General features: G+C 35.1%; 1 protein-coding gene across 1 annotated transcript; it reads right to left on the bottom strand.

Moving 5' to 3' along the window:
• Window positions 1-208: 208 nt before the first annotated feature.
• Cyp12e1 (Cytochrome P450 12e1) lies at window positions 209-27628 on the bottom strand. The gene is made up of 12 exons (XM_067766693.1): window positions 27333-27628; window positions 27162-27261; window positions 26002-26248; window positions 25784-25900; window positions 24334-24784; window positions 23683-24267; window positions 10426-10563; window positions 10246-10345; window positions 3263-3509; window positions 3071-3187; window positions 1111-1561; window positions 209-1054 (listed from the first exon to the last, which is right to left on the bottom strand). Exons 1-12 carry the CDS (start codon window positions 27444-27446, stop codon window positions 473-475), a joined length of 3249 nt encoding a protein of 1082 aa, XP_067622794.1. The 5' UTR covers window positions 27447-27628; the 3' UTR covers window positions 209-472.
• Between the last annotated feature and the right edge of the window lie 214 nt (window positions 27629-27842).

Consider the following 27842-nt stretch of genomic DNA (forward strand, 5'->3'; position numbering starts at 1 on the left):
AAGTTGAGACCCTGCGGGAAAATAATGACGAAGCAACTGAGTGGTATATAAGCGGCGCAATTTAAGGAATCAGTTTATCAGTTTGATTTTAACACGTTTTAAGTTAATTACGCTAATACTTCAAAATGTGAATTTGAGTTTACTTAGTTTATAGTTAATTGTTGTGAACCTATAAAAGAAGGCAGAGAATCATCGAAAATTGCTAAAATTGGTAAAAATATGTATATTTTTTTTAACAATACCTTTAATGTATGACACTTTTACATATATACATATAAACAGTTCACGAAGTCTCATATTGGCCGTATGTGCTTTGCTTTAATCAAATTTTATATCGGAAACCATGGAAACAATTTAAACTTAAAAGTTGTACATCAATACGACACTCTTGTGAATTGTCCAATAGAGTTTAATAATAAAAATTGTTTTTAAAGAAAAATACTATCCCTGTTCACTTTTTCATATCACATTCCTACTCTTTTCTCTCCTCGAACTTAAAATTCAGCGGTATTGCAGGAACAAATACAAGTTTCGGTTTGAAAGCATTCTCTGTTGAATAATTGAATTCAATGTCGAAATTTCGCACCAAACGTGCCAAGGTAACCTCCAATTCCAAATCAACTATACGTTTACCCACACAAATACGAGGACCAAAACCAAAAGGTAGGAATACAAAAGGATTGTCCAATTGGAATTTTTTGTTTTCAGCATCCTTGCGTAACCAACGTTCGGGTATAAATTTGTTCGGTTCCACGATGAAATTCTCATTGCGCAACAACAAATTCGAGCTTATCGAGATATCAGTACCAGCAGGAATACGATATCCACTCAATACCACATCAGTGGGTAAACGGCGCATTGTACCTGCAATAATGGGATAATAACGCATACCCTCCTTGATACAAGCGCGCAAGTAAGGTAAATTATTCATATTCTCTGTGTTCAGTTTAGAATCCTTTGTGGGCATAATGCGTTTAAGTTCCTCGAGAAGTATAGCTTGTTTATCCGGATTTTTGGCTATAGCGAAGAGTATGCCTGTTAACGTGGAACTAGTCTGTAAATGAGAACAATTTTATATTTTGTATTGATTTTGAATAAATGATAATTTACTGTATCCACACCAGCCATCATCATATCCAATGCCATAACGACAGCAATCTTGCGATCAATACGTAGTAATTTTTCCAATACACTCTTCTCTTTACCCACAGCTGTTGTGAATTTACCATCATTATCCATATCAATTTTCTTTATAGCCTCATCAATATATTGATTACACATATCTGTGAGCGTGTCGAGTGAGTCCATAAGTTTGTAGAATGTTGGTGTTTTAATGATCTTCCAAATTGATGGCTTCACCTCCAATTCTTCAGAATAATCGAAAAAGTTGCGTATTGATTGTAAAAGCTTTTTACATTCGGGTGTATTACGATTTTTGTGTATCAAACCCAAACGAGTGTTGAGCGCAATTCCAACAACACCTTCCAAACTTAAACGATTGAGATCATCGTGAAAGTCGTCGGGCATTTCTAATGTTTTAGGATCGCGTATATCTCGTATTCTGGTTAAAGGAGAAATTATAGAGTATTAATATTAGTTGGGTGAAGTCGATAAAAAAAGTTAATTAATTAAATTCGATTCTAGAATTGTTCTCTCAGAGAGTGTAACCAGCAAAACAGAGCGTATTTTCCTCTTAACTTGTGAGAAGAAAAGGAATGGAAATAACTGGAAAGGAAAGGAATAAATATTTTAAGTCGAAACCGGAATCAAACCGGAAGGCGTGCTATCAATTTGCTTAAGAAGTGTTAAAGATTGGTTATCAATTAGTTGTCGGTTTGTTATAGGTGTGTTGTCGAAGAGCTATAGACGACTAATGAATTTGTTATTGAAGTGTTATAAATTTTCTATCTATAACAAAGGTTATCAATGAGTTACTGCCTTTTTATCGACGAGTTATCGGTTATCGAAAAGTCAACGATTTACAATCGATAAATTTTTGATACGTTGCCAAGAAGCTTTGACTTATCTATTTTCCATCAAAAACTTATCGAGATGTTATAAAAAAGTTGTCGATTTATTGTCGGAAAGTAATAAATTATTTGTCGGAATTTATCGATAAGTTATCAAGATGTTATCGGTTTTTCATCGATAATATATCGATATGTTATAGGAGTGTAACCTATTTGTTACAGGCATGCTGTCTATTTTTATCGAAAACTTATCGATTTGTTATGAAAATGTTATCGAAACGTTGTTGATTCATAGTCGAAAATTATAAATTATTTGTCGAAATTTATCGATAAGTTATAACAACGTTATCGCGTTGTCATCGGCATGTTGTCTATTTTTATCGAAAACTTTTCGATTTCTTTTGAAAATGTTGTCGATTTATTATCGAAAAGTTATAAATTGTTTGTTGGAATTTATCGATAAATTATCAAAACGTCGGTTTATCATCGTTAAAATATGGATTTGTTATTGGAGTGTAACCAATTTGTTATGGGTACGTTGTCTATTTTGAATCAAAAACTTATCGATTTGTTATGAAGATGTTATCGCAAAGTCGTCCATTTATTGCCTACAAGTTATAAATTATTTGTCAGAATTTATCGATAGGTTATCAAAACGTTATCGGTTTGTCATCGATGAAATATCGATGTGTTATCGGAGTGTAACCATATTGCTATAGGCATTGTCTATTTTTTATCGAAAACTTATCGATTTTTTATGTAAAATTTATCGATTCTATATTGAAAAGTTCTCCAAATTATTATAGGAATGTTGTATATTTTTTATCGAAAACTTATCGATTTGTTATGAAAATGTTATCGAAAATTTGTCGATTTATTGTCGAAAAGTTACAAATTACTTGTCAGTATGTATCGATAAGTTATCAAAAAGTTATCGGTTTGTCATCCATAAATTATCGATTTGTTATCGGAGTGTAACCATATTGCTATATGCATTGTCTATTTTTTATCGAAAACTTATCGTTTTGTTATGAAAAATTTATCGATTCTATATTGAAAAGTTATCGGTTTTTATCGTTTTGCTATATTATTAAGCCCACCTCTCTAAAAACTCTTCATTGATTTCCAAGAGCGTATTTAAATAGAGTCGTGCATTTTTAGGCTGCATCAAAACTGGATTCACAGCTGTGCGTATTTTTGCCCAATCCTCGCCAGCTCTAAGAAATTGAAAACGAAGACGATAAAAGAAAATTAGTTTAAGTTTAGTTTATGTACATGCTCCCTTTACATACGTCGTAATAAGCCCATGAATTCCTCGAAAAAAATCAGAACGATGTACGCTACGATGATAAATGAATGTCTCAAAGGCACGACGTTGAGGCCATATACCCTCGTTGCGAAATATTATAGGATAATCAGCTGGATTCATATTTACTACCATTTCGGGTTTACCAAAAAGGGATGGAAAACGATACATCGATCCATATTTTTCAGTTAAAATATTCATTGCTTGAATGAAAGGCGCTTTGTAAAATATTCCTGAAAGGTATTAAAATGTTATCATATTAGTTGTGACAGCGAAAACCCGAGCAATTTGCGTTTGAAAGAGTTCGTCCTTTTTGGAGTCCAGGACAGTTGAGGATCCAGGAGGAGCGAGGGGGCGATCGCCCCTCCGCTCTGATCTGGAACTTATGAAAATTATAAAAGTTTGTTTTAATTACATATACAATTTTAAAATTTTTAGCTTTTATGTATGTATAATCTATAAGATCGTCCTAATCGTCCCCCTGCCAAATCGTGCTGGATCCGCCCCTGGTCCAGCAGGTATGAGGAAGAGACTACGAGTTCGTTAAGGTCGTATTCAAAATATCATTAACTGCAACTTCACCTATACAGGAATTATCTTATCTTAAACATTTGTGTTACTTTGAATCAAAACAAAAATATTTGAAATTTCTTTGTTTGTTTGCAGGTCGACAGCCTTTGAATCAGAGAGGCTATTTTAATACTGAACTGTGATTAGAATGCAGATTACATACATTTTTTCGCTTATCAGTAGTCTAAAGCACTTGTCAAGATTTATGAAAATTTCTAAACCAAGGAAAAAAGTTAACATTATGTTATTACTAGGTTATACCCGTGGGTGCAACCCGACATTTCTATACAAATATATACAATTAATAAAACAAATTTATAACCTGCATATTTTACAGTTTTGTAAATGCGAAATGCTGAAAACCATAGGATATACGATATTTTTTGTAACATGATTTATATTTGTACTAAATATAAATATTTTTCGATGATATCGAGATTTTGTTAAAATAAACTAAGTTTTTACGGGAGCCATAGTTCTGAAAAATCCCATTTATAGGGCAGGTGCCACGCCTCCTTTTTCCAATTGAGCATTTTACTGGAAGTGTTACTACTTAACATCGTATATGTGGCTCCTTACCAATTTTCATTATTCTACCATCACAACATTCAGAGATATGCAGTACGAAATGTTCCATTTGTATGGGAGGTGTTACGCCCACTTCTTTCACACCCCACACTTTCTTGGTGGTGTTGGGGATTGTACTCATATGACTCCTTACTGAATCTAAATGTTCTAGCATGAATATTTCCAGATTTATGCAGTATCAAAGATTCCATTTGTATGTGAATTATTATATTATAAATTATTTTCAGCCTATGACCATCCTTTGACGGTTTCTAGTGGGTGTTTGCAGATTTGGTTATGATCGGTCGATCCGTTTAGGGCGCGACCCTATCATAGCTACATACATACATACATAATTTGAAATATATATTTATAGATACAACAAGTGATATGATCCCAACTTTCTTTCTTGGAATTATGCATCTTGTAAACTTTCTCCCGTAAAATGTTATTTATGTTGGCTACCCTAAAGTGGCTGCAAGGGCTTGATCAATATTTTGACCTTTTAATAGTAACAAATGAAATGTCAATTTATTTTCGGCAAATGTAACCATCGTTCGCCTTCCAAGACTCCGCGATAAAAAATGGAATTCATATATTTTTTTAAATTATATATCGTCGCCCACTAGCCAGAAGCAGGAATGTGCAATTTTTCCGATTTTGTGTTAAAGGCCTCTTTGGATTACCCTTTAGATTATCTAGGTTCTACTTAAATCTAGACCTTCCTACGTACATGGAAACCCCAATAATTGGCAATGCCATTTTCACGAATGCCCAATTCAATCACACAAAGTTGAGCCAGAAAAATGAATGTGGCACATTGTATGACACATTCGTTGATATCGTTAAACAATTTTTACAATTTTTGAAAAAACTAAGAACAGCACATATTCGTATGTTCAATCGTTCAGGAATACGTGCCTGGTATTCTTCAAAAAAAATATACCGATGAAGAATTTTTAATAGCTTAATATCCTAAAAAAATAGTTGTTTAATTGAAGGAAAACCGGTTTATTCGAAGCCGTTTCCTCTTCCCGAATTAAAACTAAAATACTTGGAAAAATTGTGTGAAAAACTGGTTATACCAAAATAATATAATTTTTTTTGTAAAAATCTTGAGGGCAACGTTTTTCACGAACCCAACATTTCAGAAGATTCTGATTCTGATAAGAATAAGATCTAGTTCTATGTTTGCAATAATGTCTTATAGGGTTTTCTTTTCTGGCTAAAGTGGTACGGTTTTTGTACGCCGCCCAAGGGTTGTTGTTCTATTCTAAAAAACAGGCAGCGCCTTCGCGGGGTATTTCATTCTTTTGCGAAAATTGTTGCCTGCTCGCAACGCAAAAGCGTTACACTTTTACCCTGTATAAAATGGCGGTGTGGCAGTGCAACTCTGTGAAATTCTCAATTCGCTCTTAAGTATATACTCTGTTAATATGAGTGAATATGGTGAGTTGAAATGTTCTTTGTATGCACTATAAATGTTGAAAATTTTCTGGGGTAGGAGTAACTCTATTAAGGCTTTACCGTTTACTTAGGCAACAATTTATTTGAGAAAAGAAAACGCTATTAAATAAAAACACATTAGAGTATATGAAATTGAATTGAATGTGTAACTTTTTTCATTTACATACATACTTTCGATAAGTCCCAGCCGCGGATGTTTTCCCAAGTACTGTGATGCTCCGAATCTCAATCTGCCAACGGAATTTGCCTAGCAGGTCTTGGCTTGGACCTAACGTTATTTAAAAATCAATCTGTAGTGATTTTTTTTACGTCTTTTGAGGTTAAGGACATACATTGACTAGTCGGGCCAATTCTTATAGCTTATTCGGATTCAGCGCATCAAAATGCATAGAAAGCATGAGCAGATTAACCTGATCCGCCTACTTTTAATTTTTTTGTATAGATGTGTTAACAAAAAATATATCAGTTTTTTAAATTAGTGTTGTGCCAGAAAAATTAATATGCTAAATATCGGAGAATAGAAGGGATGCGAGCAGAACAATTATCTCAGTTAAAAGAGATAGTGTGAGTATCTACTATATATTTGTGAAAGTATGTCTGTAAGTATGTTTGGACATGCAGCCTAAACCGCAGAATGGAATCGAACGAAATTTTGCCATGACATACCTCGAGTGCATCAATCTATGGTAGACTAGATAAAAAGCTTTCGTCAAGGGGGCGTGGCTCCTCCCATACAACTGGAATTTTTCGTTGTCAATATATCGGAAAGTATTAAGGCTAGAATACTGAAATTAGGTGAGTGGTTGTATGAGACTAAGCCCCACCCCCTCCGGAAAAACTGGGTATAGGGAAAAAGGGGGCGTGGCACCTCCCATGCAACTGGAATTTTTCGTAGTCAATATATCTGAAAGTATTAAAGCTAGACGACTGAAATTAGGTGAGTGGTTATATGAGACCAATCCTTACCCCCTCCAGAAAACTTGGTATAACGAAAAAGGGGCGTGGCATCTACCGTACAAATGGGGGTTGGGATTAGTCTAATATATTTGTCTATATAGTACTGCTTTTATTTATATCCGAACGACGTAACTTTTTACACTGGAAACTAATTCCTCTAATTTTGAGAGAGCAATAAACTTTGCAACTCGAATTCCCAACATTTTCATTTCGGCGACTATCTTTTGATATGTCCAATTTTTTTTTATGATCAAGCCAAAACGCGTCTTTTGGTGAGAGAGGTTTCTGCTGAGATTTTTCGATGCGTAGCAGCAGTGGACCGCGATTTCTCGGCTTTTGTTATCGATTTCTTATAGACTTTTAATCAAAATGAAATATATACGGATAAAACCTCAACATAATATCGGCGATTGCAAGCCGATAACTCGACGATAGCAAATCGCTATCGATAATAAACAGCTCAGTCAACGATAACAAATTGCTATCGATAACAAGCCGCTAATAAAAAACAGCTTGTCGGTATAAATTTTTACCGACACGTAGCTCTCCTCAAATATACCGAAATTGTTTCGGGTAATCTCTGTTGTTGCTGAATGTTTACACATCGAACTTCACCAGTTTTTGGTACACACTCCTTTTTATACTCAGCTGAGCAGAGCTCACAGAGTATATTGTTTTTGTTCGCATAACGGTACCCCGTAACGGCATAAACTAATCGAGATAGATATAGTCTTCTACATATCAAAATGATATGGGCGAAAAAAGAAATTCATTTAGCCATGTCCGTCCGTCGGTCTGTCTGCAAACACGATAACTTGACTAAATTTTGAGGTACCTTAATGAAATTTGGTAAGTAAGTTCCTGGGCACATATCTCAGATCGCTGTTTAAAATGAACGAAATCGGACTATAACCACGCCCACTTTTTCGATATCGAAAATTTCGAAAAACCGAAAGAGTACGATAATTCATTACCAAAGACGGATAAAGCGATGAAAATTGGTAGGTGAGTTGACCTTACGACGCAGAATAGAAAATTTGTAAAATTTTGGACAATGGGCGTGGCACGGCCCACTTTTAAAAGAAGGTAATTTGAAAGTTTTGCAAGCTGTAATTTGGCAGTTGAATATGTAATGTTAGGTTACACCCGAACTTAGCCTTCCTTACTTCTTTAAATTACATTTTCTCAACTTTATCGAAACTCTTCTATTGGTATTATTGAGTTTTGTCATAAGGCGCCTCTTGAAAGTGTATTAATTTTCTTTTGGTACACAGTGTTCTTTGTTATACAAAAATCAAAGTTTTCTGCCAACTTTTAGAAAACTCATTCTATACACAGAGGGGTATTTTGTTGATAAGAGTTGTTTGTATTGATTTATACTGGCATTGTTGAGTTTGTGGAAATATCACGCTAATGGAAATGCGATTGCGTGGATAGCGCTATTTAGAAATAACGTAAATAGTGTTACACAAACTATGAAAAGGGTATTATTATTAAATATATATATAGGAACAGTTAAGGTGAAATAGTACTAAATAGTTTTTTTCAAATGATTCACATTTCATTTATCGATCTTCATTAGGGTGGTTCTTATACGTAAATTTAACGATTTCTTCCAGTCTTAAATATACGGCAACGCCAAAGTCAAAAATATCAGGTATATATATTTGAGCCCGATTAAAGAGGGTTAAAGGGTGAAATTAAAGATTTTTCTATTGAGACTCACGGACTTATTCAGTCTATGTGAAGTCCTCATGAACCGGCAAGTTCAACTTAACCTCACAAGATTCGAATTTATTGAATTTTTGCCATAGAAACTTTTTATACGATTTTTTTAAAGAATGAAGATAAGATCGTTTATTACAAATATAACTGGATTTCCCATATTCAGTTTTTCTTCGATAATCGGTAACTACGAACAAATTCTAGAGAGGCCGTTTTGTTTTCATAGAAAAATACCACCTCTATAGTACAATCCCTAGTTGGAAGCACGAAATAATAGATAATAGAGAAAAGTGAAGATTTGACAGATAATAATCTAGTTCCTAGGGATGAAGAATGAATGTGCCACCCTAATTTACAAATTTGTGCTTTGGTTTTAATATATTGGTTCTTGGATTGGTACTTAATAAAAGAAGTTCTACTTCTTACCCACTTGAATTTCACAACGCAGGGAAAACGAGAAATGCCGATTCTCGTTTGAAGGGACTTCACGTATATTTAATTGATAGTAGCTTGTAAGTTAGGTGTAACGGCTTTTAAGCTTCAATTAGCTGGGATGGAATACGTCTTATGTTCATTTTGATTTTTAATTGGTTAAGCGCTAATTACGTTAGGAGGTGAATAAGTCAAATGTTCTCAAAGCCTTCCAATTTATGATATGCTACTATAGTCTCAACTATACTTCTTTTTGGCATTGCCTATTTGGAGAAGGTCACTCTGCTAGAAATGCACTTGAAAGGCAGAAGTGCTTTTAATGTTATTTGTGGAAGGGATTGCGTTCAGGACTATCTGTATAGAATATAAAACTCTGGGCCCTATAAACGGACCAAATAGATCTGGCGGTGAAAGAGGAAAAAATAAGGTACTTTATGTCATTGATGTCACCGGCCGTTGAAGTTATGTCAGCCATAGAGAAGACTAAATTTTATAATTAAGTCCTACTTTGGACCAAATTAGGCAATTGATAAGTCGTGGGGGTGACATAAGGTACACGGCCATAACGCCAAATGAACTTATGACCACTTAAAATGACCAGAGAGTTAATTGAAATTTTTATCACATGAAATAAGTACAACGCAAAATTTTAAGTGGTCACAATTGCTACGATATTCACGTGGTGATCATCCTGCTTTTCTGTAATGGTCATAAAGTCAACCCGTTTTTTCTCAGGTGGCCATAAGTTCAAAGAGTTTGTTTCGCACAACTGTTGAATTTCAGTAACGCTTTATTGTTTTCGGTATATTTTTACTCAGTCGAAAAAGAAATTTTTTACCTCAAATTTTCAAACACGGCTCTACTTTTCCTATAATTTGGCCACATCCTAGTGCAAAATCTAATAGAAAACTAGCCGTGGTCTGTGGCGCTACTTTTCCTGACACTGCTTTCATTACAGTGCAAAAGCTGATTATTTGAAAACTGTACTGAGTTCAATTAAAGGGCCAACCCATTCTGTGAAAGTCTTTTGATTTCATCTCAAGTTACTGTATACGGTTTTGGTCCTTTTCCGGAATGCTCATAAGGTCAAACGAAAATTTCCTGAATTGTTAAGAAAGGTCGTAAAGTCAATTGAACTTATGACCACTGGAAATATACATAATTGATCATATGGCCATTTGAAGTGGTCATAACGTCACCTGACCTTTTCATCGTTGACATATGTTACCCCACTTCAAGTTTCATACTTACCTCCTGGCATAAATCCGCGTACTATTTCATATTTACTTGGTCCGGGTAGCTCTGAATAAGGACGTGCATTTTCTAAAGTTGTCGCCGAAGTGGGTGCTTCCTAAATAAATTTTGCAAAAAAACATATTAACGTTTAAAAGTGTCTTCTTGTAAGGCAAAAAATGTCATCTTTTAAAAAACCTGCGCTTGTGGCACTGCAACGGCATATCCTCTCAATGACGTCATTGCACCTGATAGCACGCGTCCCACAAATACGTCGCATTGCATCCGATAACGTGATAACATTTTATTTGTACACTTTAAAAATTTAATTGGAAATTAATATAAAATACGTAAATAACATTTGCAAGAAAACCAAAACAAGTAAGCAACGAAGCTATTCGCTCATTAAAAAAAATAAATAACTTTACACATCAACGTTTGTAAATAAATTGAAACAGAATATGCTTTTAGATACTACAATAATATTATTAACTAAAGTGGTCAATGGGTTGCATGTGCAAATAGAATAATTTAAAAAGCTTTGTATCAAGCTTTTTTTTTCAATCATTTTCAAAGATACTCTCAAGGCAGGGCATCACAAACTTTTAATAAAGAAGAATACTAGACAAAATATTGAAATGAGACTGAAACTAAAATATTTTTAAAATAATTTTCTATTTACTATTGTTTGCTTATCGGCCTGCAATGGTAATATTGAACAAATTATCAAGCTCTAATTAATTTTCTATGATATTTGTGGGTCTGCTAATTTTGCGAGATTGTGGGTTCGAAGTCGAGATCGAGACCTAACAAAATTTGTTTATGTTTAAACAGTACAACCTAATAAGAGCCCTTTTGTTGCAACAACGTTTCTATGTTATGTTTCTTTAAGGCCCTGCCATACTTGCCATAGTCGAAACACCTTGGTCAAAATCATATTTTTTACTAAAAAGTGGAATAGTTTCATTAAAAAAGATGAAGATATCAAAAATTTCCAATGAAATACATAAATAATAAGCCTCGTAGCCGAAACGTATCCAAAACGAAAAGAAAAATATGGGTTATTCCGTACAAATGTCAACCATGAGCTCAGCTGTAAACTTTTGCTTAGGAAATCTTTACTTCACTTATATTGAAGATATAACAGATTAATCAAATATTATGCTAAGTTGCTAAGAATTTTTTGTTTTGGAAGCGAGCTTCAAATCGTCCAAAATATAGGCTTAAACTTAGTAAAATAGTGATATCATCCATAATTATATCGACCCCTGTGGGCAAAAAAGGCGTCAGAGCCATGTTTTTCGATCTTTAGGTTTTTACGGAAATCGGTACTTTATCATCAAATGTATCATTTCTCAACATTTTAAAGCTGTGGCATGTGCCGTTATAAATTTAGAGCAAAAACAATTTTGGCTAGAGTGCATGTTTTGTTTGTTTACAACTTTCTTGAGCACGAAGTGGCTGATACATCTTTTTTTATTTTTTGAAATAAATTAGTACAAGCGATTAAACACCAATATGTTTACTCTTAGTGCATATAACGTTACTTTATATACAAATATACTATACCAAAATGTTACTTTAGCGCTAAAATATTATAACGAATTTAGGGAAATTCCGCTTATTCCAAACCTTCTGCTAACGTTCGAATCGCTGAACAGTTCAATAAATCACTCCAATATTCAGTATCGCAATATGGTTTATATTTAGTCTAATTGGGAGTAGTACAATTATACTTCAATATCACGTACTTCACAACAGCGTGTTTAATCAAACTGATGGTCATTCCTCAGCTTCCTCTGCTTTTATACTCTCTGTTGCCTCGTCAGCATATTTCTCCAAAGGTCTAGACGTTTCACCTTCTAGAATCTGCTGCTTGGTTACTAGCGATATACATGTATATTTGTAGCTTATAGCCATATGCGTGTGTATGTGTGAGTAACTACTTCGGCTGATGTCTACATCTGTGTGTGTGAGATAGCTCTTCATCGCCTTCTACATAAGTGTTGTTAGCTTTAATGTTTACACGTACATAAGAGTGGCTGCTTCATGTTTTTGTTGTTGTGTATTTATTTAGTAGCAGCTTAGTGATGATAATATTCGTCACAATATTTTATTATAATGTGTTTATACTTTTTGTGTTAAATTTTTGATATCCATTTATAAAAACACATATTTTCTTGAAAACGCAAATTTTATAAATAATGTACGAATATCATTTTTATTACCGGGACATATTATGATGCCCGTTGACTCAATTTATAGTATCATCGAATCATTTGTTCGAGATAGGACAGTTTGGGGTCCAAGTGAATGGTACACTATTATACATGGCGCAAGAACTAATCCAGTACACTACGAACTTATTGTAATGAATCATTCAGACTTCAAAGACTGGAAACGCTATTCACAAGCACTTTTTCCTAGTTAAAAAAATATTTTTTAAAAATTTGCACTCGGTATCATTTGAGAAAAATAACCCAATTCTGAAACTAAAATACGGATACTTTGATGACTCTGAAATACAAAATTATGATGTGGACTCGGTTGCACGATCCAGGCAGTAAACGGATATAAGTAATAAGAAATGGACCACTTGCTCTGTAAAAAAAAATACGTTGAAAATTTCATTAAAGAAGTACATGCATTTAAAAAAAATTTGCGAAAATAATACAATACCTAAAAAATACACAGCGAATATTTATCTTTGCAGTGCTATGAGCGTGTAAAAGATTGCCTTGCTGAGACAGACCAAGAAGATGTTTTTTAGAAAAATAGCATTTTAAAATTAGTTTCTAATATTAACCTTACTTTATTTATGTTATATAATTATTTTATTTCATCGGAAAAAATGGAAAATAAATATTTTTTAATTTATTCAGTTTGCTAACATAATAAAAATTTAAGCATAATGCGAAACAATAAAAATAAGAGCGAAAATCAAACTTTTCCAAAAGAAAAATTTTAGCGCATCAGCCAAATTATTAAACAGAAGCTTGGTATTTTGAGGACAGAAAAGACGTATGCGCCAAAAACTAGCGACATGTTCTAATATAATAATATAATTTATTGCATCTTATAGAGTGAGTTAAATAAAGGCTGTGTACCAAATTATATGGCAGTATTTAAACTAGCCGCAAAGAAAATTAAAAAAAAACTTTCTCCTGTAAAATTTTGATTCTGGCTCTTACGTCTCGCACAGGGCTCGATATTTTCTTCGAAAGTTCTATGTTTCGTCGAATTAATAATAAAAGCCAATGATGCTTGTGACACTTTTAAAATATGTGATTTTTTGCAAGCTTTCGGGACCATTTTAAATTGTTTGTTTGAAAAAAGTGATTTTACATGTAGAAGTTTTAATGCCTACAATAGTTTTTATAATATTTACTCTATGTGAGGTATTTATTAACCAACCAGTTAAACCATAGTTTTTATAGCCAAAAAAGTATGCCTAGATGAAACGTCCGTAACGTTGAAAACAACAATACGTAGAATTTGAACACAAAGAAGCGGAACAGTTCAAGCTATCGATGAGGTATGTAAAAACTGAACATCTTATTGGTGGAAAGTGGATCGGTGGAATGGTAATTCGGTATTAAAAATAAGTACGATGTCCAAAGTTACTGGTGGATTGACATACTTTATCGAAGCAGCGTTTTCAAAATTTTTGTCCGCGTATTTAATTTTCACTTTAACGTAAGGCATGATAAACTATTTGAGAAGTTTACTAACTAGCGGTAGGCGTCTGCGTTTCAATCGGGCGGTGAGTACCATTAACAAATTGAGAATGTGTTAGTATACACAAAGGCGAAGCGAGTACGACAGCAAAATCAATGATTTTTTCAGTTTGATTGCAGCGCTTGTACAGTGCAAGGGTTTTATACGCATTCTTTAGTACAACATTTAATCTGACAGTTTACAAAATGTTTCGGGTTCAATAGGAACCTGAATTGTTTTTCTTTTAAATAGAGCCATAATTCTTGATTTTGCAGAAAGACGTTAAATGAAGCCTCTAAGCAAAGCTTAAGTCGACATATCAGTTCACTCTACATAAGCGTAAAAGATCTTACGAATGAAGAAAAATTTATTAAGTTATTCGAATTTAAGCTTGTTTGTTTTGAAATATCGAAAACTAATGACATCGAAGAAAATTTGTATGAAACACGATTGCAAGCTTCTTTCGTGGTTAGTTTTGCTAGGGTAAAAAAAGGCAAACCAATAGAAGATAGGACTTTTTTTTTAAGATTTGGCTATATGCGTTCTGGTATGCTTCACCGATTTTGATCCTTTTATGCTCTCGCAAGTGGTATAGGTTCATGGGCTAGCAGCTGCTTACTCACACCTAGTGCGCATCTGACGTTTCTTGCATTGGGTGGTGGTAGCCTGCTCCACCTACCACACGGTAGGCCCATGATTCAAGTACCCGGCAAAACAAAATCAAAAATTTTGAAAACACTTTTTTTATTTACACAAAAAGTTTATTTAAGCGGGGTCGCCCCTCGGTAGTGACTTCTAATGGAGTGCTTTCATGAACTTTAGTTATATAGTTATATAGTTCTATAGGTGGACGCCATTTAGGGATATAGCCATAAAGGTGGATCAGGGTTGACTCTAGAATGCGTTTGTACAATATGGGTATCAAATGAAAGGTGTTAATGAGTATTTTAAAAGGGCGTGGGCCTTAGTTCTATAGGTGGACGCCTTTTCGAGATATCGCCATAAAGGTGGACCAGGGGTGACTCTAGAATTTGTTTGTACGATATGGGTATCAAATGAAAGGTGTTAATGAGTATTTTAAAAGGGCGTGGGCCTTAGTTCTATAGGTGGACGCCTTTTCAAGATATCGCCATAAAGGTGGACCAGGGTTGACTCTAGAATTTGTTTGTACGATATGGGTATCAAAAGAAAGGTGTTAATGAGTATTTTAAAAGGGAGTGGGCCTTAGTTCTATAGGTGGACGCCGTTTCGAAATATCGCCATAAAGGTGAACCAGGGGTGACTCTAGAATATGTTTGTACGATATGAGTATCAAATTAAAGGTATTAATGAGGGTTTTAAAAGGGAGTGGGCCTTAGTTCTATAGGTGGACGCACTTTCGAGATATCGCCATAAAGGTGGACCAGGGGTGACCCTAGAATTTGTTTGTACGATATGGGTATCAAATTAAAGGTATTAATAAGTGTTTTAAAAGGGAGTGGGCCTTAGTTCTATAGGTGGACGCCGTTTCGAAATATCGCCATAAAGGTGGACCAGGGGTGACTCTAGAATATGTTTGTACGATATGAGTATCAAATTAAAGGTATTAATGAGTATTTTAAAAGGGAGTAATCCTTAGTTCCATAGGTGGACGCCGTTTCGCGATATCGCCATAAAGGTGGACCAGGGGTGACCCTAGAATTTGTTTGTACAATATGGGTATCAAAAGAAAGGTGTTAATGAGTATTTTAAAGGGGAGTAATCCTTAGTTCCATAGGTGGATGCCGTTTCGAGATATCGCCATAAAGGTGGGCCAGGGGTGACTCTAGAATTTGTGTGTACGATATGGGTATCAAATTAAAGGTATTAATAAGTGTTTTAAAAGGGAGTGGGCCTTAGTTCTATAGGTGGACGCCGTTTCGAAATATCGCCATAAAGGTGGACCAGGGGTGACTCTAGAATATGTTTGTACGATATGAGTATCAAATTAAAGGGATTAATGAGGGTTTTAAAAGGGAGTGGTGGTTGTTGTATAGGTGGTCGCATTTTCGAGATATCGCCATAAAGGTGGACCAGGGGTGACCCTAGAATTTGTTTGTACAATATGGGTATCAAAAGAAAGGTGTCAATGAGTATTTTAAAAGGGAGTAATCCTTAGTTCCATAGGTGGAGGCCGTTTCGAGATATCGCCATAATGGTGGACCAGGGGTGACCCTAGAATTCGTTTGTACAATATGGGCATCAAACGAAAGGTGTTAATGAGTATTTTAAAAGGGAGTGGGCCTTAGTTCTATAGGTGGACGCCGTTTCGAAATATCGCCATAAAGGTGGACCAGGGGTGACTCTAGAATATGTTTTTACAATATGAGTATCAAATTAAAGGTATTAATGAGGGTTTTAAAAGGGAGTGGTGGTTGTTGTATAGGTGGTCGCATTTTCGAGATATCGCCATAAAGGTGGACCAGGGGTGACCCTAGAATTTGTTTGTACAATATGGGTATCAAAAGAAAGGTGTTAATGAGTATTTTAAAAGGGAGTAATCCTTAGATCCATAGGTGGACGCCGTTTCGAGATATCGCCATAAAGGTGGGCCAGGGGTGAGTCTAGAATTCGTTTGTGCAATATGGGTATCAAACGAAAGGAGTTAATGAGTATTTTAAAAGGGAGTGGGCCTTAGCTCTATAAGTGGACGCCTTTTCGAGGTGACGCAATAAAGGTGGACCAGGGGTGACTCTAGACTTTGTTTGTACGATATGGGTATCAAATGAAAGGTGTTAATGAGTCATTTTAAAAGGGAGTGGGCCTTCGTTCTATAGGTGTTCGCCTTTTCGAGATATCGCCATAAAGGTGGACCAGGGGTGACTTTAGAATATGTTTGTACGATATGGGTATCAAATAAAAGGCGTTAATGAGTATTTTAAAAGGGCGTGGACCAGAACATCATCTGTTGGATACCGCTAATTTATTTATATATGTAATACCTGCCAAGATTTTAAGGGTTTTTTATTTCGCCCTGCAGAACTTTTTCATTTTCTTCTACTTAATATGGTAGGTGTCACAACCATTTTATAAAGTTTTTGCTAAAGTTATATTTTAGCATCAATAAAACAATCCAATTACCTTACCATGCTTCATCCCTTTTTTCGTATTTGGTATAGAATTATGGCATTTTTTCATTTTTCGTAATTTTCGATATCGAAAAAGTGGGCGTGGTCATAGTCGGATTTCGTTCATTTTTCATACCAAGATAAAGTGAGTTCAGGTAAGCACGTGAACTAAGTTCATTAAAGATATGTCGATTTTTGCTCAAGTTATCGTGTTAACGGCCATGCGGAAGGACAGACGGACGACTGTGTATAAAAACTGGGCGTGGCATCAACCGATTTCGCCCATTTTCACAGAAAACAGTTAACGTCATAAAATCTATGTCCCTACCAAATTTCAAAAGGAATGGTTAATTTTTGTTCGACTTATGGCGTTAAACGTATCCTAGACAAATTAAATGAAAAAGGGCGGAGCCACGCCCATTTTGAAATTTCCTTTTATTTTTGTATTTTGTTGCACCATATCATTACTGGAATTGAATGTTGACATAATTTACTTATATACTGTAAAGATATTAAATTTTTTGTTAAAATTTTACTTTAAAAAAAATTTTTTTTTAAAAGTGGGGGTGTTGCTTCTCCGATTTTGCTAATTTTTATTAAACGTACATATAGTAATAGGAGTAACGTTCCTGCCAAATTTCATCATGATATCTTCAACGACTGCCAAATTACAGCTTGCAAAATTTTTAAATTACCTTATTTTAAAAGTGGGCGGTGCCACGCCCATTGTCAAAAATTTTACTAATTTTCCATTCTGCGTCATATGTTCAACTCATCTACAAAGTTTCGTCGCTTTAGCTGTCTTTTGTAATGAATTATCGCACTTTTTCGGTTTTTCGAAATTTTCGATATCGAAAAAGTGGGCGTGGTTATAGTCCGATATCGTTCATTTTAAATAGCGATCTGAGATGAGTGCTCAGGAACCTACATACCAAATTTAATCAAGATACCTCAAATTTTGCTCAAGTTATCGTGTTAACGGACGGACGGACGGACGGACATGACTCAATCAAATTTTTTTTCGATCCTGATTATTTTGATATATGGAAGTCTATATCTATCTCGATTCCTTTATATATGTACAACCAACCGTTATCCAATCAAACTTAATATACTCTGTGAGTTCTGCTCAACTGAGTATATGTAAAAACATCAATCGCAATTTCTTCCCAACACGCACAACCGAGAATATATGCTATATATTTAGTTCTAGCCGAACCTAGGTTTACGTATTTTTTATCTATCTCATTAACTGTTTTACATAGTTGAAAAGATTATTTACTACAAAAACGAACGCCTGGTTCGCTTTGTTTTGTTGCAGTTCTAGGCTGGGAGCGTACGGAAAAAGGGGTGTTGCACAATAAACAGTTATAAATATCTTTTATCTTATACAAACACTGTCGATATAAAGTAAAATTGCAAATAAACAAATCATTGGTAGAAGTACGATATCGCATATCTTGAATTCCGAAATCGGTATACGTACTGCTGCACAAACTATGAAGAGGGGCCAACTATTTTACACAATGATTGCCTAGTGAAAGTCGCACCCATCAAGGCTGAAGCAACATACCTTTAAAAAACGCGCAATATTATATTTTTTAAAAGCTTCTAGTGCCGGGGTTTTATTTTATCGGCCAAGAAACATGCCAATTTTCATTTTATGGGGCCTTGACGAAATTTTATGAACATTTTCTCTATAGCAGGGGACCGCATTCCATAGCACAATTGTACTACGATTTCAAAAGCGAAGGTGCAATCACTTAAATTTTTTGAGGTGTTTACAAATTTTTTAAGTGAGGTTTTTAAAAAATTTTCATATGCTATCTGCTGTGGCGTAGTAAGGTTTTCTTGCGCGCGGGGAAAAAAATAAGTAATTCTAACAGAGCTTAATTTCAATTTCTTTTCTACAGCAAAGTAATATCTTTTCAGTCACATATTTCGATGAAAAGGTCTGTTCCATCGAAATCTGTATTATAAAACTCACCCAAGTTCTTTAAACTTTCTTTTAAAGTCGTTATTATCCCTGTTTAACAAATTTCCAACGTTTAAGATACGTTGGATACGATCGAGAACACTTTTCGTAACGCGTGAAATTTCACATTATGCGAAAAGACCAACATCTCTAGCCGATTCTCCGGGAATTTTGCGGCGCCTTCTTACACGTTTTACTTTATCAATATCCCATTTTTCACAAAAAGACTTCGCTTTTTCTATTGCTTCTTCACAGATAGTGTCCCGAGTTTCAGATAGTTCAGTCGCTTATGATTTAAGATCATGATACGCTTCTCTAAAATTCATCCCCGGAGCTTGTTATCTGAGCTACGCACGATCAATCCTCCTTAAGCTTTCATACCATAAATGAGCTAATGGTATGAAACTAAAATTTGGTATATTTTGCAACAGAACTGTAGCTTCGCTTCGTCACGTGTGGCGTCATTGTCCTCTGCTAATTGTTCTAACTGTTCTACTACATTCTCTGGTTCATTGACGATAACGCTAACCGCTTGTATTCTGGAGCTCCATCGTGTTTCAGATTCACGTTTGACAGTTTTTGTTGCAGCATTTTTTAATAATTCCCAGCGCAACGTTGAACGAGAGAAAATAAGATATATGGTTTCAATTTTTCCACAACCTGTCGCAAGTGTTCCGGATATATGCAAGGATTTTTTAGTGTAGAAAAATTTTTCCAGGGATCAGTTATAATAAAAAGACAAATTATCCACGAAGTTCTGCTTTGCGGACCAATTGGGGCCCCCTGTGAGTACCGCCCAGGGCAATATGCCCCCTCCCCTCTCACTACGCCACTGGCTATCTGACAACTTCAAGTTTAGTACTTTCCTCTTGGCAGACAAACAGGTATTATTTTATACTTACTTAGCTTAAGTATCTCTGAATACGGACAAACATTTTCGAAACTTTTTGATGAAGACGACGATTGCTAAATAATAATTTCAATATAAACAAAGAAATGTATAGTTTTGTTTAACAAAACTTGAAATTACATATACTACAAAAAATCCTCTTCTTTTTGTACTGCAACGCCTTATACTCTTAATGACTTCGTTCGACAAGTACGTCACATTGCAATCGAAAACATGATAACAATGTGTATGCACAACTTGTTAATCTAAGTCGGGAACAATAAGAAATTCATTAATTACAAATACTGAAAAATAAAAGCGAACAAGTAAGCTACTAAGCTTTTCACTATTCAAATCAAACAAAAAACAAATCTTCACACAACAACGTTTGTAAACAAATGGAAAAAATAAACATCTAGAATGAAAATATAAGTTTAAGTGCTCAGTGGGTTTCGCATGCATTGCGAATAATTTAAAAAGCTTTACATAAATCTACTCAATTTTATCAACAAATTAAATTAAGACACGCTTAAGCAGAGACTTACAAGCTTTTAATAAGCTGGAACATTGATTTTATACATTTCGTTCCATCGTTTTGGTATCGAAAAGTTATCGCTTTGTTATCCGAGTGCTATAAATTTGTTATACGCATATTATTAATATGCTATAAAGAAGTTATCGATTTGTTATCGGAAATCTATCGGTTTACCATAGTATATTTATCGATTATTTATTGAAAAGTAACCTATATGTTCTCTCTGTTTTGCAAAAAGATAAATCGATTTCATATCGAAATACAATCGATTTTTTATCGAAAAGTTGTAGATTTTTAATCGGAGTGCTACCTACTTGTTATCAGCGTATTGTCGATTTGTTATCGACAAGTCATAGGTTTGTTAAGAAACAGATACTAATAAAACTTCAATAAAAAATCGATGACAAATTTTTAACCCGTTGTTAACAAGATGATAAAAGCTCAAAAATAAGCCCATGGCTCGGCGAAAACTTGCCGATAACAAACTGATAAATCGAAGACGTTTTCCATAGTAGGCCAATAAAAATCATCATAAGCGACAAGGGGACGACTAGGCTCCTCTCAACTAGTCCGAAATAATTTCTTTCTAGTAGAGTTGCCTCTGTAGTGGGTTCACTTCAATGCGAGCTTAAGTTAACATAAAACTATTTGTTTTCTAGACGTAGACCTGTATGGTTACACATCAAACTTTAGAAGTATGTACACTGGCACCTTTACTTAGATCTATTGTGGTATCCCTTTCACCCTATTATTGTATGTGACTCTTCAGGCTAGAGCAACGCATTTGAAGAGAATGTGAACCATCGTTTGATCCTCCAGCTCACAAAAACGCCTGTTTTATCTACGTTATAGATTTAACTTACTTAGGTAATATCGTAGATTACAGTGTCCTGCATAGTACCCAATGAGAGTTCGTGGGCACTTTTTGTTAGATTAATGAGTTTGGTTGATACTCTAGTTGCTGAGGGTATAACGAATTTAACCTGTTTTTGGCTTGAGCAGTCAGTTTTGTTTCCCACTTACTTATGCACAACTAAGTAGTCTACCTGCTCATTAACTTAATGTCCCTGATGAACGGGAACCCATCCTAACAAAAGCTTGGTCATCTAGAACCCCAATTCGTTCATCCTCTAGCTTAAAAGTAGCTGCGTAAGACTAAAACTTCTCAAGGATAATCCTCTTCATAAACACTCTCTACCTCAACTTTCTATTGCATGGACTTCTGCCTGGTATATAGGGAAGTATTTGAATTTGGTCCATAGATACCATTTCCCGTTTTTCCGTCATTAAAATTCAAGAGTACTTGATACTCACGACTATTTTTTATTTGATATTTGTACTAAAGTCGGTACCTTGAGTGGATTCTTTTGGGAAATTTGTTTTCCTGGAGATATCGTCAAAATTCGTGGGATATTGTGGAAATTGTTGACAATTTTCCTGGTTTCCTAAACTATATTACGGAGCTGCATTAGAACATTTCTGAAGGTGCCATCTGTTTTTTTGTCCGACATACTCCATGATTTACATAAGCTTCCCCCTATAATTATCGCAAAAATTACAAATTCAAAGGTTTAGCAAATTTTGCGTCTTTATAAACCCATCAGTTCTCTGGAAATCAAACAAATATAGAGGGAATACAAGGGAAATAGTGAAAGAAGTTCGAAAAAATATATCACATGATGAGTGTGGTTAGATAAAGCAGGTGGTGAGCGGAGGACCACGTGGAAGTAATCTGGTTGGACGAATGTGCCGCCACCCTGAACTCACTGAGGGCATTCACACCCTCCTAACCCAATCTACCCTAGTTTGGCCATTTGCAACCCTCTAAGAATTCAATATCACCCTCATATTAGGGAGTGCCTTTCTCGTAAAATTTTGGAAGTCAAAGTATGCCTGACTTGGGCCCAGTTTTCAGTAAAAGTTCAATTCAGTTTGTCAGTTAAACTACGCTTAAACTTATTCTGCAGTTTTTCAGTCTACCTTAACTGAAGTTTAAGCTGAGCTTAAGCGGACAATCTGACAGGGTTAAACCCCGGTTAACCTATCGGTGTTTGCGTTCGTTCGAATTGGCGTCGAATATACCCAACAAGCATACCTGTAAAATCTCAGGAGTTGTTACGAAACAGCGGCTAAACTTGAGAATCATAATGTACTCAGCAAAAAAAGGAATTTTTTATAAAGCGAAAAATACATTTACTTAAGTTGAAAATATCTAATTCCCAACTTGTGCCGCTTTGACTGGACTCAAGTGTAAGATTCCAATAGTACAGTATTTTCACGAAAATAAAATAAAATAAAATATATACAATTTATTTTTGATAAATTACGCTTCATTACTGCTATCAATCAGTTGTTTATTTCTCACAATAAATAGCTGTTGGCTTTGATGGTACCACATTAGAGATTTTTTTTCAACTTAACCTCAACTCGATATCCAATGTAGGATATCAACTGGGGAAATGTGTTGAATATTCACTTGAGAACTGTACATTTCTCAAAATCTCTCAAAAGTTGGACAATAATTTGAGAATGCTAATAAAGTTGGAAATCAACTCGAGAACTATCAATTTTACAAAATTTCTCAAAGGTTGGATAGTAATTGGAGACTGAAGTGAATATCAACTTGAGAACTATCTCGTTTAAGAATAACTAAATAATGATGTTGGATATCACCTCCGGAACTAGATATATATTTCGCTGGAGAAATATCATTTAAATATTTGTTGGGTTAAGCAAAATCCAGTTGTCGTATCTACAAATTATATATATAGATAATACAATACCAATGTTGCCGTACAAAAAAGCCAACCCCAAGGCGGCCTTAAACTGTGACTGAAAAACTACGCAATAGGGTAACTGGAGTTTAAATTTGACTAGAGTTTAAGCAAACTTAGTTTAAGCTTAGCTTAACCAACTACTGAAAACCGGTCCTTACTGTTCAATTTCGTTTCATTTTATGAAAATAGTGTCGGCCTGTTGGTTTTTCTCAGCCCTTCTCTTAGTTTGTGTGTTCCTTCACGAAATATTTTCCATTACCGACAAAAAGAGACATTATGCATAGCGCCTGGCAATCTAGTTCACAAGTTAGAGTCTAAGAGTTCAACGTGAGGGTAACATTTTTTCCAGAAAAGAAAACGCCATTAGTTGTCTTTGAAAATTATTTATTTAATACATTTAATACATGTATATCATTCACATTTCTAGTTAAAAATAAAATTATTGTTCTAGTTTTAATTTTGTTTGCGCTTCATTAATGATCTCGCTCTGTAAATTTAAACTTTAACGGTATTTGTGGCACACTCATAAATTTCATGGCAAAAGCATTATCTGTCGGATAATTAAACTCAATTTTGAAATTACGCACTAAATACGCCAATGTAATTTCCAGCTCCATATTTACAATTCGTTTACCCACACAACTGCGTGGTCCAAATCCGAAGGGTACATACATAAATGGATTACTAATTTGGCCTTCCAAACCCTGAGCCGACTGATCGTTACGCAACCAACGTTCGGGTATATATTTATCGGATTTCGGTACATAACGTTCATCGCGCATTAATAAATTGGCGCCAATCAAAATGTCAGTGCCGGCAGGTATGCTATAACCACTTAATACCACATCACAATTAAGACGACGCACTGTGCCCGGTAAAATGGGATAATAGCGTATGCCTTCCTTGATGCAAGCGCGCAAATATGGTAAATTTTGCAAACTATCAATGGTGAGCTGGGAATCTTTATGTGGTAGTATTTTTACGATTTCTTCAAAAAGTTTTTCTTGTTTATCGGCGTTTGTGGCAAGGCACAGCAGTAAGCCAGCTAGAGTGGAGCTTGTCTGGAATTAAAAAAAATATATTTATAAGCTTTTACTACCTTAATTTCATTCTAAAGAAGCTCCTACCGTATCAATTCCAGCGATCATCATATCCAACGCCATAACTACAGCAAATTTCCTATCAATACGCACCAACTTCTCCAACACGCTTTTCTCCTTACCCACCTCAGAGGTGAGTTTGCCCTCACTGTCGTGTGCAATGCGCGCTAAGGCCTCGCCTATATATTTATTGCAAATATCGGTCAGTGTATCCAGCGTTCGCATCATTTCATAGAATTTCGGCGTTTTCACATATTTCCATATAGATGGCTTAATTTCCAATTCCTCAGACAATATAAAAAAATTACGTATCGCTTTCATGATAGTCTTAGCCTCGGCAGAATCTCGATTTTTATGTATCAATCCAAGTCGTGTGTTAAGCGCAATGCCAGTGATGCCTTCAAAAGCAAGTCGATTGAGATCGTCGTAAAAGTCGTCAGGTACCTCATTGGTGGTGGGATCTCGTATATGTCGTACTCTAAGGTTTGAAAAGTGTGGTGAGAAGACATTGAGAGTGAATCAAGTTATTAGTTTGTACAGCAGAGTATTGGAGGAAACCAACTTTTGGAAGCGATGTATTCATAGACAAAAACTTAATCTCACCGTTTCGGAAAACGTAGATGATGTGTTTCGAACTTCGAACATACTTTTTTATTTAACGTATATAACAAGTATTTTAAGAAGTCAATAGGCATATATTCGAAAAATTTTAATTAATCTAAGTCCGCATATCTTGTCGCGGTTTGGCCATAACCTCAAAAAATGATTCTATGCACCTGTGACATTTTTATTTTTTCAGAACAGGGACGGACCATGAGCTGTTGGGCTAATTCTGAAAGTGGATTCGGATTCGGCTGGTCAAAAATCATGGAAATACATGGGTGTCATTTATCGTATTACATTTTTTCGTAGATCTAACTATTGACCCCTTATAATACCTGATATAGAAATTTTGAAAGCAATGTTAAACAATTCAAATAACAAAAGAAGGCAGACCACGCCTACATTTTTACTTTTGAGGTCTTATATGCAGTACTAGAGTACCGAACAAGATTTAATGATCAGCTGTACAAGCTCTACGCAGATATCAACATAGTCCAGCGAATTACGAGTAAAACGAAGCGGCTACGCCGGCTAAGCCATTTTATGAAAATGGAAGCGGACGAAGAGGTCGGCCCCCACCCAAAACGATTTAAATTCCTTTGATGTGTCCAATCTGCGCCAGTTAGCCTAGCGAAGAAACGACGAGCGAGCCTTGTTGGATTGCCATAACGCGCTAATTAAGTAAGTAATTTAAAAAAATACATTAGGAGGTGCCCCACTTCCAAATTTGAAAGCCAATATCTAAGTTTTGGAGGCAAAATTCGAAAAACAAGTAAGCTACTAATTTTGCATATGGTTCAATCTCTAAAAAAATAGTGGTTTAGTTCATTGCCCAGTCGATTGAAACGATTTAAAATTAAAAAAGGACATTTACCTTTCCAAAAATTCTTTATTAATATCCAGTAGCGTATTTAAATACAATCGCGCATTTTTTGGTTGCATCAAAATTGGATTTACAGCCGAACGCATTTTACCCCATTTTTCACCAGAGCTATGGAAATATTAGAGATATTTTTTTTTTGTAGAGGGAATGATAACAATTTTTCTATATATTTCACTATTTAAATTCAACAAGAAAAGGAAGGTACTTACGTCGAAGTAATCCCTTCGAAACCTTCAAAAACTTCCGGTCGCTGTTTTTCACGATGATAGACAAATGTATCGAAATTGCGCCTTTCGGGCCATATGCCCTCATTCCGACAAATAGTTGGATAGTCATCAGGATTAAGGTCAATTAAAATGTCTTGTTTGCCAAACATGCCAGGAAAACGAAAAATATTGCCATATTGCTTTTCCATGTCAGTCATAGCAGTGAAAAATGGTTTCTTTGAGAATTCACCTGAAGAAAGATTATAAGTAAACGGAATTTGCATTAATAGGGCTACATATGTAAATGAAAAAATTTATAATATTTTGCAAACATAAATAACAAGTTAATATATGTTTTGTGAGCGCAGCGACAGGTCCTCAGAAGACTAAGCAGTGAAACAGTTTTCGCTTGTACTTGAAGTAGTATACCTCTCAGAAGTCACTTCTATGCTCAATAATTAGAACCGCGATCGCCGAAAATGAAACTGTGACTGTGTTCGTAAGAGTACGATCATTATAGTGGTGGTAGTTCAGTCGTTCATTAACGAGCAGTGAAGCAAGACATATGCACGCATATATGCTAATACTCAAAAAATATTTCGTAATAATGCTACAAAAATAATATTTTATTGTATGATTGTACCAAATAAGGTTCTTCAAGGAAGGTATACACTCGGAGGATTTTTAAAGCACTGCCTAGGGCCGACTCTTTTGAAAAATTTTCGATGTTACTTCTCTGATGATACTCGTATGAACTGAGAGCTTCGGTATGGTAGTATGATAGCCGTCCCTGATTACTTTTATCAGGTTCTTTGTCGATACCAGAAGCATTAAAACAATATTGAAATAGGCCGAAAATTAACTCAAAAGAGCTAATGGAATCGCTTAAAAATAATGTCAAAAGTTTTCCCAACCACTACCAAACGTGCTCCAAATGTTTACCGGTGCTCTCCCAAAATTATCGCTGTTATTATTATTAATATTTCGCATTGTTCTTTGCTTCTGATGACTAAAGCTTCTATCTGCCATGTCCCTATTGCTCATATCAAATCTTTTATGGCATAACTCGTTCACGCAAAAACAGAACTTTTCAACAAATATGGGGACACTTCTATTGTTACTAGTTTAAACCTGCGAACCCTATACAAACATTTTTATCTTACCACCAGGCAAAAACATTCGCACAATATCGAATTTACTGGGACCCGGCACTTCACTGTATGGTCGTGCATTTTCCAATTTGACGTCAGCTGTAGCTTTGCTCTAAAAAAAGAAAAAGTTGTTTCTATAAATTTGTAAACAATATTGGGTGTTTATGTTTCTACTACACCTACCTTAGGCTCTGCTTGCACCGCATACGTCCGGGCTTGTATATTAAAACAAATTGACAAATGACGCCAAATGAATTTATCACTTTGCTTTAATTTTCTGGTATGTTTCGATAACATGATTTTCTATTATGTCTATTTATTTTCAAATTATCTTACATCTGTAATAACTATTTAGTATTTGTAAAAGTTTTGTAGTTTATTATTATTAAATTATTTCTTAGATTATTAGCGACAAACTTAATAAAACCAACTAGCGCCAGAAAACGAAACACAATGAATGACTTGCTACTTATACTTTTAATCACCAGCAACTGGCTTTCAATTTGTGCTTTTTTTGTAGAATATATTTAATAAATATAAAGTCTGCATGTGGAAATACAACAAAACAAACACACGTAAGTGCATACACTGTACCCTGTAAAGCTCGCAAGCTCTTCATGTGCGCATGTAAAAAGTACTCCGGAAGAGTGTAGGAGCACTTCAGAGTTGTGGTTGCGATGTGGCCAGCTCAGC

Source organism: Eurosta solidaginis, chromosome 1, assembly GCF_040869045.1.
Source record: "Eurosta solidaginis isolate ZX-2024a chromosome 1, ASM4086904v1, whole genome shotgun sequence".
NCBI lineage: Eukaryota > Metazoa > Arthropoda > Insecta > Diptera > Tephritidae > Eurosta > Eurosta solidaginis.

Excerpts from the sequence above, each read along its gene's own strand:
- Cyp12e1 (XM_067766693.1), bottom strand. The coding sequence starts at position 27,446 with ATGTTATCGAAACATACCAGAAAATTAAAGCAAAGTGATAAATTCATT. Across the intron at positions 24,268-24,333 it reads TGATCGCTGGAATTGATACG|ACAAGCTCCACTCTAGCTGG; the intron begins GTAGGAGCTTCT and ends TTTTAATTCCAG. Across the intron at positions 3,510-10,245 it reads ACGCGGATTTATGCCAGGAG|GAATATTTTACAAAGCGCCT; the intron begins GTAAGTATGAAA and ends AATACCTTTCAG.